This window comes from Equus quagga, chromosome 11, assembly GCF_021613505.1.
Source record: "Equus quagga isolate Etosha38 chromosome 11, UCLA_HA_Equagga_1.0, whole genome shotgun sequence".
NCBI classification, from domain to species: domain Eukaryota; kingdom Metazoa; phylum Chordata; class Mammalia; order Perissodactyla; family Equidae; genus Equus; species Equus quagga.
Genome location: NC_060277.1, coordinates 7666871 through 7678979, shown reverse-complemented (window position 1 = coordinate 7678979; position 12109 = coordinate 7666871). Strand labels below are relative to the sequence as shown.

General features: G+C 38.1%; 1 protein-coding gene across 5 annotated transcripts in view; it reads right to left on the bottom strand.

The window, feature by feature from the left end:
- Window positions 1-12109, bottom strand: part of ARHGAP18 (Rho GTPase activating protein 18) — a 171296-nt gene that overhangs the window by 13939 nt on the left and 145248 nt on the right. For all 5 annotated transcript variants that reach the window (XM_046676003.1, XM_046676001.1, XM_046676005.1 and 2 more), the window contains exons 10-12: window positions 10160-10242; window positions 5560-5766; window positions 4718-4858 (exon numbers count right to left, since the gene is read on the bottom strand). In XM_046676003.1, the coding sequence (XP_046531959.1) occupies window positions 4718-4858; window positions 5560-5766; window positions 10160-10242 (431 nt within the window). The remainder of the gene's footprint in view (window positions 1-4717; window positions 4859-5559; window positions 5767-10159; window positions 10243-12109) is intronic.

Genomic DNA, 12109 nt, shown 5'->3' with positions numbered 1-12109 from the left:
TCAAAAACTGACTCATCAAAAGTCTGCTCCTTTTGCTTGATGCTCTATCTTGATGATAAAGTCACCCAAGGTAAAATCAATGAGTCATTCTAGGTTCCTCCCTCTTCCACGTGCCTCACGTCCAGTTTCCACATCTTGCGGGTCCTACTGGCTCACATTCAACACTTCTTTCCATCCCCATTGCTAGGCCTTGGCTTGGCCCAAGACTGTGCTAAAAACTATATATTAAACATATGTTATAATGGCAGTAAAACATGTTCACTCTATTAATAAATAAACCCAGAATTTGGGTATACATCCTTCTCAGAGTTTTTCTGTAATCTATAAGGAAATAGAAAATAATGGTAAATAGTCCCAGATTTAAAGCCATACAGATTTGGTTTCAAATTCCAGCTCTACCACGTCCTAGCTAGATAACCTTAAGTAAGTTATTTAAGATTGCTGATTTCCACTTTCCTGATCCGTAAAAGATGAGACAATAATATACTCCAACTAAACCACTATGAATATGAAACAAGACGATGTTTGCAAAATGTTTAGAATCATGTCTTACCTCTGGTAAGTGTTCAAAATAATGATAATTATTACTCATTACAAATATAGCAATATACTATTCACTGATTTGCAACTTCTTTCTTCAAGATATTGTGAATATCTTCTGATGTCTCATAAATTTCCATAGCATTTCATTACATAGATATCCCATAACACATTTAACTAATCACCTCTATCCTTTTGGTTTATTTCTAATTTTGGCCAGTATAAAGAAAATGGCGATGAACTCAAGCATAACTATTTGCACGCTCATCTTATTATTTTTCCCTTTGAAGGAATTTCTGAATCCAATGAGGAACATGGTTTTCAGGACTTTGCCCCATGCCAACTGTTCTCCAGAAGGATTCTACCAATTTATATACTCCCATCAAGGCTGGAATGAGCCAGCATCTTCTGCCTAATCTCCTATCTTTCACTCCTCCAAGCTTTCCTTCACCTGCCATCATAGTAACTATTCTAAAATGCAAATATAATCACATACCTGCAGGGGTCACGACTTTCAGTGTTTCTTGTCATATACAGAACAGAAGCCCAGCTCTTCCTTGAGCCCCACTCCAGCCTTCCTCTGGCCCTGCCCCTCCCTGCACCTCACTAGCCAGGATGCCTGAATTTTCCCTCCAAACACCCTCAACCATCCCCACTTAAATATCAAATACATATCTCACACTCAACAGGCCACAAACTGAAATTGTGAACTTCCCTATTTAAGTGTCAATTCCATCCTTCCAGCTTCTCAAGCCAAAAAATTTCAAGGTATTCTTGACTTCTTTCTTTCTCTTACAGCTCATATCATTTCAATGCCAAGAAATCCCAATGGTTCTAATTTCGAAAAATATCCAGAATCCAACCACTTCGCCCCCGGCAGTGCTAACACTCTGGTCCCTCATGTGGATCACAACGTGAAATTCCTAAAGGGTCTCCTCGAGTCTATTCTCAACACAACAGCACAAGGGACTGTTTTAAAACATAGTACACATTTTCAAGTCTTTGCTCAAAACCCTGCAATGGCCCCATTTCACCCACGGTGAATCCAAATTCCTAACGATCGCCCACAAGGCCCTAGGTAATCTGGTCCCATTGTCCCTCTGATCTCATCTCATACCACTGTCCCCCTTGCTGGCTCCACTCCAGTCACGATCACTTTGCTAGTCCTCAAATATACCAAGCAAGCCTGACTTAAGGCTTTTATACCCACTATTCCTTCTGCCTGGAATGTGCTTCCTGAGATAGACACCCAGCTCAGCAACCTGCCCTCCTTCACATCTTCACTCAAATGAATAACATCCAGACCACCCAACTTAACATTGCAAGAGGCTCCCCTCCCAATTCCCCTTTTTCTGTTCTACCAATGTTATTCTTTTTAGAGTACTTACCACATACTAACATACTATGTAATTTACTTATTATATTTATTTTTATTTATAGAGCAGCAATCTTTATCTGTTTTATTCAATAATGTATTTCAAGAGCCTAGAACAGTGCCTGGACATAATAGGCACACATCAAATAGTTGTTTCACAAATGAATCAAACACCCCAGGTGCTTTCATGCTCCATAGTTTCATGCTACACATTCAAATGATTTAGAGGGAGAGTCAAGAAACAGGAACCAACAAGACAGAAATGGGGGCGGGAGGGGGCTTATCACAAAGTAGATGGTCCTCGTTTCATTCAAAGGAAACAGCTGCTACTCAGATCCAGGCAATTGTTACACAGGAAAGCAGGTCCCCTATGGCACGGGGACAGGGGGATGTCCGTATGTTCAACTTGTCCAGTTAAGATAGAAGTCCAGACCTTCATGAAAAATTTCTATTTTTTAAATAAATAAATGTTTTATTTCTGATCTTCTTTTTTTTTTGGTGAGGAAGATTGTCACTGAGCTAACATCTGTGCCAATCTTCCTCTATTTTATGTGGGATGCTGCCACAGTGTGGCTTGGCAAGCAGTGCTAGGTCCACGCTCAGGATCTGAACCTGCAAACCCCAAGGCCACTGAAGTGGAGTGCACAAACTTAACCGCTATGCCACCGGGCTGGCCCCTCATGTTAAACCTTTTAGTTTTAAAATTCTGGCAACTGATGGAAGTCTGTGTAGAAACACCTGATTAGTGAGTGTTTCACCTGATTAGTTAGTGACTCACCACGTATCTATAGTATTTGACATTATCTTGTACTTTGTTGTTCTGTGTTTTCTGTGTATATTTGTTCTCCCTAATAAAATGATAGTAACTGGAAAAAAATTCTGGCAATTGACTATAATTTTTCAGCAAAAGTAACAGGCTCAATGAACCTGCACTATGGGCCAATGTCACCGACGGGCTACCGCCCTGCCAGGAAGCTTCCTCTGCTTGCAAGACCTCCCTCTCCAGTTTGCTGCCTGAATGACACTCACATGTGTTTCATATCTCAGCTCTCCTCCCCAGTGAAGCCGCTCTCATGCTCACTTCCTGTTTTGTAGCGCAGGGCACCATGGTCAGGATTCCATCACACACTTCTCCCCTCTGAGCTCAACCCTTCCCGTCCCTCTCTTAGCTCCCTGAGGGTGAGCACTCAGCCCCACCTCCCTTTGAACACCTTACAGGGACTCAGGGCTTGGCACCAAGGAGGCACTTAGCAGCATTTTGTCAAAAGAATCACTGAATTTCTCAGAAGAGAAAACCAAAACTCAGAGAGATTAAGTGACCACTAACATGATAAAACTGAGATTTAAATCTGGGTTTAAATCTCAAGGCTTAAAATGGCAATACACCTTCTAAAGAGTACAGAGATCATCTGGGACCAGCTCTCATCTAATTGACCCAAAGGACAAGCTAAAGAAACCCAAGTTAATGCTGTTTTTCTGTCCATGACAAAATTATTTAAATGTTTCATCTCCAAAAAAGTAACTTTTTAATTTTTGCCTGGGGATTTATTATTAAAGAGGTATAGCACAAATTTGGTTTCCTTAGGTACATACTGGGAGGATCACATTATAATCGCCTTACAGAAACTCTATAAATTGCCTAGGTTAATATGAATAAGCAGGCCTACAAAACAAGAAGATACTCACATATTTATAATGGTTTTTAGAGGAAATGGAACATTCTAAATTAAACAAAAATGTATCTCAAAAATCCTTTCTAATCTATGATAATATGAAGACCTGTCTCAAAAAATATAAACATTATTTACATTTTCCTTTTATTAAATTTTGTTTTTAAAGATACTTAAAAATTGATGAAAAATGTTTAATGCCAAGAAAATGTTATTTTGTAACAGCAAGAGCTATAAATAAGTATAGGAGAATTTTTTTTTTTTACAATTATTGGATCCCTAAGTAGGCCAAAGCAGAAAAATCAGACAAAGGCAGGTAATTGCATTTCCACATTATTCCACAAGATGTCAGCATGTAACTGAATAACTTCCATGGTGGTGGGGGTGTCTCCACGGTAAATAGAACAATAGAAACCCTTTCGTTTCATGATCGTAAGCTAGATCATGAACTCACTTCATAATGTGTTTTCATGTATATTTCATCATTTTAAAGCCAGTTCTCAATATATTCTTAAAGCAGTTTGTAAATACTGATATTTATGTATTTCTTTTTTGAGGCATTTAAATTTTCTTTGTTCCAGTGTAACTCTCTCCAAATTCTTATGATCCAGTTAAGAACGTTTAAGTATTTACTCAAGCCCAGGAAGGATCCTATGTATAATACGAACATTGACCTATTTGTCTGGGTTAGTTATTTTTCCCCATTTTGCAGATGGGAAAATTGAAGAAAAAAGATCAGTGGTTCACGCAGAGGACTCTTGACTCACTAGACATTACACATTCAGTGGGCAACTGGAGTCTGCATGGAGTCCTTTGTCTGTGAGGGTGTGGGCGTGGGTGTGTGCGGTGGGGCTGGGTGTGTACTGAGACATTCTGGTCCTGTTATCTTCCTTTGTTCCCCACTAACAGCTCACATGCTGAGTCACCAACACCTGAGCAACTGTCAGTACTGATCCTCAGAGTAGCAGGAGTATAGTTACCATTGTTGATGCCTTTAATTGATAAGTAGTACCAGGACCCAGCAAGAATGTAGAAAGTCACACTACAAAAACATATCAAACTCTGTTGTATGTGTAATCTTAAAAACAATACTGAAATCTGTATTAAATATGTATCTTCAAGTTTTTCTTACATCGTTTGCAGTCTTATCTTGCTTTTCATATTTTTCTCGGTCATAAGCCATTTTCTTCAGCAATTTCTTCATGGCTTTTTTATCTTTTTTATGATTTTCGGTGTTTTGCTTCCTCACTTGGTTGACAATAAACTTAGGAATCTATGGAAAAATGAAATTAAGTTTGGGGAAGAAAAAGAAGTGGCACCATTTTACACTATGGAAATAATTTTTTATTTCTTAAATTTGGGGAGAAGTAAAGGTTTTCTCTATTTGATAAGATTATGCCATTTTACATGCACCATTCATTAAATTTGGGGAAAAAAATGCATCGTATTACTCATTCACCTTGTGTACAGAGCATCCACATGATGCAATTTACCACCCATTGTATAAGGTTCGAAAAGAGGTTTGGTGAAGTTCAAGGACATAGTGGCTGTCTTCTATGTCTCATATGCCAAGAGTGGAAACTGCCTGAGGGACTGGCATTATTGGCAATGGTCCCTTTAGCAGCCACCTATCTACAACCTAGCCTCTAGCTAACCTATAGTTAATAACCAGCCAGCCTCTCTTGTCAAAAGAGAAACTCGCCAATAAATAAGAGCTGACAGGTATCTAGCAATGATCCAGGAAAAACTGAGCCTCAGAAATTACATTAGCAAAAAAAATTTTAGACGTTATCAAATGGAAACCATGAAATAATGTTATTTTAAAACTTAAGATTTAATCAACGGACATTAATTTTTTTAAATTAATTTGAAATCACCCCAATCAGTTACTTTTTTATAGAGAGTATAACAACAAAAAGACTTCAGACTCTAGATATCATCACTCATTAACAGAGCTTAAAAACGTATACTTACTGTCCATAGAAGTTTTTGATACTTAATCAATAAGTGCATGATATTAGCTGTCCCAGCTGCCATTACAAATTCTTGCTGTTCGCTGGACTTCAAACCCAATGTGTGACACATGAAGAGGTTCGGGGCCATGACCATTGCTACATTCATGGCTGTCATCTTATTTTTCTCTTTACTGTCTATGACTCTTTGGAGAAATTCAAGCAAGGCCTGAAACAGAAAAGACTCTGAGATTTGTGTTGTACACGAAGATAGATTAAAGCACTGTAACATGTGGGATTTTTCTTTAGTTAAAAAAATAAGTTGTACATAACGTCAGTCAGCTAGCCACATCCAACAGGCGTTGTCATTAAGGCTTCTCCATTTAGTTCACACACCCTGAGGTGGTTCCTGGTTTTACTAAGGACTATGGCACCGGATGGGAAAGAAGGCCTAGAGGACCCACATATGAGCTGGGCGGTGGGGAGAGGAATGGAGAAGTGTCAGCCCTCTAGCCTACTGGAGACTTGGAGCCCAGAAAAGCAGTTTACAATATCATAAGATATTCACTTGCTTCAGGAAGTGCTGTACTTTTATCTCAAGGAATTAAAAAAAAAAAGGTGCTCTTAAAAAAGCTCATTCAACCTCAGGCTATTGCTTTAAGGCACTCAACAGCTGGCTGAGAAGAAATCTAAAAAGAATGGAGATTGTGATGGGGAGGCAGGGAGAATGAAGAAAGACCAAAGAGAAGAGAATTTTTAAAAAATGAATGAAGGATGTACAAATGAATCAAAGAAAGAAAAGGGCCTTTTCACCAAAAAAGGCTAAATTATGCTCAGTTTGACATCGCCCACTTCCCACCTCTATTGCCAGCAGGTGAGTGTCCTCTGTGCTTATGTTCCACAAAAGCCACAGCAGCTTAGATCACCCTCCCCTGGCAGGGCTTAAGGCTCTAAGTTCTTCTTCTGCCTTCTTTCGTAAAGTAATTTTGGTCTAGAACAATAATAACAATAACTGCACAGCTATTCCATGTTCTCCATGGGGGAGGCATAGCTTTAAGTACATCATAGAGATCATCTCACTTACTCCTTATTGGAGCTAGAGAGATGCTGTAATTATCCCAATTTTACAGATGAGGAAACAATGTCTAAGAGAACGTAAGTAATTTACCAGAGGTCATATAGCAGGCAAATGGTGGAGAAGGAATTTAATTACAGGTCTCTCTGGGTTTTGTTTCTGAACTCTTAACTACTAAGAGTCATGTTTTCATGTTTAGCCTAAAATCTCTACCTGAAAAAGGTCAAGTAAACTATACCAAAATGGGGGGAAAAAAAACCCAAAAACACTGGATTCATCTCTCATAGAATTTCAGATAAAAAAAAAATTCCTGTAAGTGCTAACAGGTTGATCTTAAATCAAGCTTAGCTGCTATATAGACCTCAAAAATTTGAAACAAACTAAAGGCATAGCCTTAATATCTATCAATGAAATTTATGTATCTAATTTCTGATACAGTACTCAGAAAGTTAAATTGTAATCCAAGCATAAGGTTATACAGAAACAGTATCTTCTCAAATGAAGACAAAAGATTAATTGGTGAGGTTTGGAAAAAATATTTAATTTTGTTCCAGAGACCAGAATAATTATTCAGGGACCAGTGCATCTCTTCCTTTATGAGCATAAATTATAGAGATTAGGTAATAAGCCACTTTAATTGTGGTGTGCATATGCAGTAAGATTATTCAAAATATTACTAGCAGAATATTAGAATGTGTGAGCGTAGATATGAGATTAACAAAAGGTTAGCCTAGCCTTTGCTGAAAGAACTTCATCTCCAGATATATTTTCTCTTCATGTGAATTGTAAGAACCGTCCTCTTAAAAAAGTATCTAGGGGCCGGCTCCTTGGCTGAGTGGTTAAATTCGCGCACTCCGATGCGGCGGCCAGGGGTTTGGATCCTGCGCGTGGACATGGCACCGCTCGTCAGGCCACTTTGAGGTGGCGCCCCACATCCCACAACTAGAAGAATGTGCAACTAATGATATACAACTGTGTATGGGGTGGGGGTTGGGGAGATGAAGCAGGAAAAAAAAAAAAAAGATTGGCAACAGTGGTTAGCCCAGGTGCCAATCTTTGGGGAAAAAAAAAAAGTATCTATCACCATTCTGGTATCATATGAGTATCACTGGATCCACTCTCTGAAAATCCAGTTTGAGTCCCAGCACAGTCAGTTATTAGCTATGTGTGATCTTGGGGTAAACCTTTTAACATCTCTGCTCTTTAAAGTCTTCTCATTCATAAAGTAAGAATACTAATCTCTTAGCCTGCTAGGTTTCAGCGAGACAATGTACATAACGAACTTCCTAAAATTACAGAAAGGATAAACAAATGCCAATGATTATATTAGCACGAATCCCCAGCTGATATCTTAATATCAGTCTTCATTATTCCTCCAAGTCAAAGTAGGTATGACCATCGGCCCAATAATCAAAGGTAAGAAAATCCTGGTCAAGCGGCTTGCCCAAAGACACTTGCAGCTTCAGGTTTAATCCAGGACGTGGTGTTTAACACAGTACCTCCTAACCATTAGATGTGCTGTACAAATAGTCTACACGGTCACAGACACAGTCCTCTACCTCCAAATGACAACTGAAAGTGTGGCACCAGAACTGGAAAAATTGGGGAAGTTTGGGTTAAGCTTCCTGAAACTACCTTGTGCTGGAGTTTCCCTTCTCTTTTACAGAACTACATTTAAATGGTTTATAATGGTTTATTCTCTTGTACACATGGTCTACTTGTTTCAATGTTTCTATTATTAGAATTCTTGTTTGAAACCTTCAGTAAAGCTGGCCAATTAAGCTCAAAAAGCTTAAGTAAATTAGTAAAATTACTTGTTTGCATTTTCCAATTTTTTACCCCCAAAAGTATTTCCCACCTTATTTATAAAGTTGTGCTCCCAGTAACCTCATGTGTAAAAATTAAAACTAGTCAAAACTAAAAAATATTTATTTTTAATACAGAATTTTTTAAAGAAAGTGCCTGGGACTTTGAAGGCAAAGTCCAAAAAAGGAGTTTGAGACCAGCCTCACCCGAAAGTAACCATACCGGAGTAAGTACTTCCCCCAACAAGTATTTGGACTCATCTGAATGCAGTGTATTGTCAGTAAATCGCATGTCTTTCAGTTCCCACCTTATAGCAGTCATTCACAGGGTCATCACACAGACAGCCATCTTTATGTGAATAAGACAAAGATGCTCCTTCCCCTTTCTGGGTAGTTGAGGTGCTGGGTCAAGGGCATGGCTGACAAGCAGAGAACAGACTGGAAATACATTCCCACCTTGTCCTGGGCCGGATGTCCCTGTTTCAGCCACGATCTATACCCCCTTACACAGCAGCCCTGGTCACTCAATGTTTGAAAGTAACCCTTTCTGGAGTTGGCCTCTGTCTCCAAAACAAAAGGAAACCTAATGCTGCCTTCTCAGTTATTCATTAAACAGTCAGTGGAGCAAAAGATTTTTTTCTGACTTAGTCAAGGGAATAACTCTCTGGAAGTTCTCCTGTAGCAATGTAGTGTTTTGACTCCAGTAATCCTCATAAGCTGCTTCATACAGAAAAGTCAAGTATTAACATTCATTCCATGAGCGTGAGAACCATCACTCACCTAGGTTCAGTTCACAGAGTCTTAATGAGGCGCAAGAAAAATTCCCAAGATTTACCAAGTGGTAGTTGTTTTCTTGACATCAAATTTCTTGACATGATATTTCATTTTAAATAGAAACGTGGGGGTTAAGGGTAACAGCCCCCACCCTTACAAGTATAAAAAAAATTTTTTTAAGGCAAAGGCAAAACTTAAGGTAAATACTCTTTCTAAATTACATAAAAATAATTTTTTTTTCTTTTATAAAAGTTTATAATTAAACCTTTTACAATTACTCTATAAACTTTTGCCCTTAAGAAAAATAAATCAATGTGGAACAATCCACTGATTATTATAAAAACCTCAGACATTTATAATAAATCATATGAATATTAGACCAAATCACTTTGAAATGATGATACAAATCAGAAGCTCAGGGTAAATCCTTAGAGAAACAATTAGAATTTGTTTGAATTGGTTTATCTTTTGGCTAATGAAACATTTCGAAGTCATCATCATGACGTACTTCAAACTCTGCTGCTTAGAACTATAAACAAATGTAACACCTTTAGGCAACAGTGGGTTATAACGATGAGCCTTAGGATTTTCTTTTTAAACATTCATTTTCATCTCACTAATACACGCTCATTAAATAAAATTTGGAAATTACAAAAAAAATAAGAAGAAAAAAACAAAAAGCACCCAGGTTTCCATTAACAAATGAACCTCAATCATCTGTTTGGGTAGAAGAAATGTTACAGTAAAAAGTAAAAAGCCAAACATGTAATAATATTATTAACATGACTAACTGGATAAATAAATTAATAAAGAGTTAAAGACTTTCACCATCTGTCCTCAAAAATAGGTCTTTTCTTTATAGACTACTCCTAACGTTTCTACCATCATATCATATTGTTTTACCACAAATACTGAAAAATCACTCTGCTCGGTTGTGAGGGACATTTTGGTAAGTGAATCCAGCTGACCTTCAGCGTGTCTCTGTTGGCGTCGGGCAGGAGGATGACAAGAAGGTTCAAGGCCTGTAGCTGTTGCTTCTTGGTTGGAAGATCTGCAGACAGATTAAATAAATCTGAACTCTTTTCCTTACTGAACACTTTTCTTTACTCTCTTTTTTCGTTTTGTGAGCAAAAAGTTATTTGGCATAAACATCGCCGTGAAATGTAAGACAACGGCTGAGCAGCAAGCCTTGCTGGAGCGTGCTAGGGGAGGATCAGAAGCAGCTGCCGCCGTAGAGCTCACTCGCTCTCAGGATGCTCACTTCCAACTGTGATCATATGACGGGCGGCCTTATGTTTGCAGACACACAACAGTGCTTTGGAAATCATTTTAACTTCTGTGTGATAATTATTCCCCAATGAAAAGACACAGAAGACTGGCCTTCCCACGACATGGTGTCGGGGTGCCTTTGTAACAGTGAAGTTTGTTTCTTTCATAGAGAGGGAGCAAATTACGTGGTAAGAATCTACCAATTCCCACAGGAATATGTCAGACAGAGCCTGGAACCCAACAGGTGTTCAAGAAACGCTTGTGGAATGAATTAGAAAACCCACAAGCAAGGAAAGAGTAGATGAGGTACATTATTATCATTGACACTCATCGTTTTCAGTAGCCGTTACCCTATTTAAGTAACACTCATAAATATTTGGAGTCATTCTGGCATTTGTTTTTCTGGGATAAATCTGGTCCTTTAATCCATATCTAAGGAATGTATGCAAAATAACACAACTTAACCATTAAAAAAATGTTTAAACAGAAGAATATTTCAGTCATGTCTCCCCCCAAAATTCTGAAGAAATATTTGATACGAGATGACCCATGGGAATTATCTCAATATTACACGCTTTAAGAAGAGCCTGGAACACAATGGAATATTTTTCAGCCATAAAAAAGAACAAAATCTTGCCATTTGTGAAAACACGGATGGACCTTGAGGGCATTAAGCTAAGTGAAATAAGTCAGACAGAGAAAGACAAATACTGTATGATCTCACCTATATGTGAAATCTAAAAAAAAAAACCACTCCGGCTCACAGATACGGAGAACAGACTGGTGGTTGCTGGGAGGGGCGGGAGGAGGGAGGGAATGGGTGAAATGGGTGAAGGGGGTCAAAAGTTACAAACTTCTAGTTATAAAATAAATAAGTCATGGGGATATAATGTACAGCATGGTGACTATAGTTAATAACATTGTATTGCATATTTGAAAATTCCTAAGAAAGTAGATCTTAAAAGTTCTCAACACAAGAAAAAAATTTTTTCTCTATGCATAGTGACAGATGTAAACTAGAGTTATTGTGGTGATCATTTCATAATATGTACAAATATTGAATCATTACATTGTACACCTGAAACTAATATAATGTATTTCAATTATACTCAATAAAAAAAATAGCCGGGAACAGTTCTGCTTGACACTGTTGCTCAGTATAGTCATTCATAGTGCCCCACTTTACCTCTCAAAAGTACCCCAATTTGGAAGTTAAAGATATGGTCACTAGAACATGGTGATGGCATTTTTCCTTTTTTGATGACCTCTAGGACTAAAAGAGATAATTATAGCAGTATGTAAGCCTCATAAGAGCTCTGTGTTCACTGGAAAGGAATTGAGAACTATTCAAGGCGTTAATTTGGAGCTTGCCCAAATTTTGTGAGACCACAAAACAGCAAGACATAGGAAGTTTGTTGCCCTCCACCAATGAGGCAGCCAAGCTATTTGTTCCATGTTTGGGCATGACAATTTCAAAGTTAATTTTTCAGGAAACAATCACAGATTGTACCACATCTCCTTGTGCTTTTATGATAACTGTTAATCCACAGCTTCTCCAGTAAGTGTTGCTTTTAACACTTGGCAAGAAAAATGTCTCAGGGATCTTATGTGACTCATTCTATTATAAAAGAAATGTGAAGTTTTCAGGT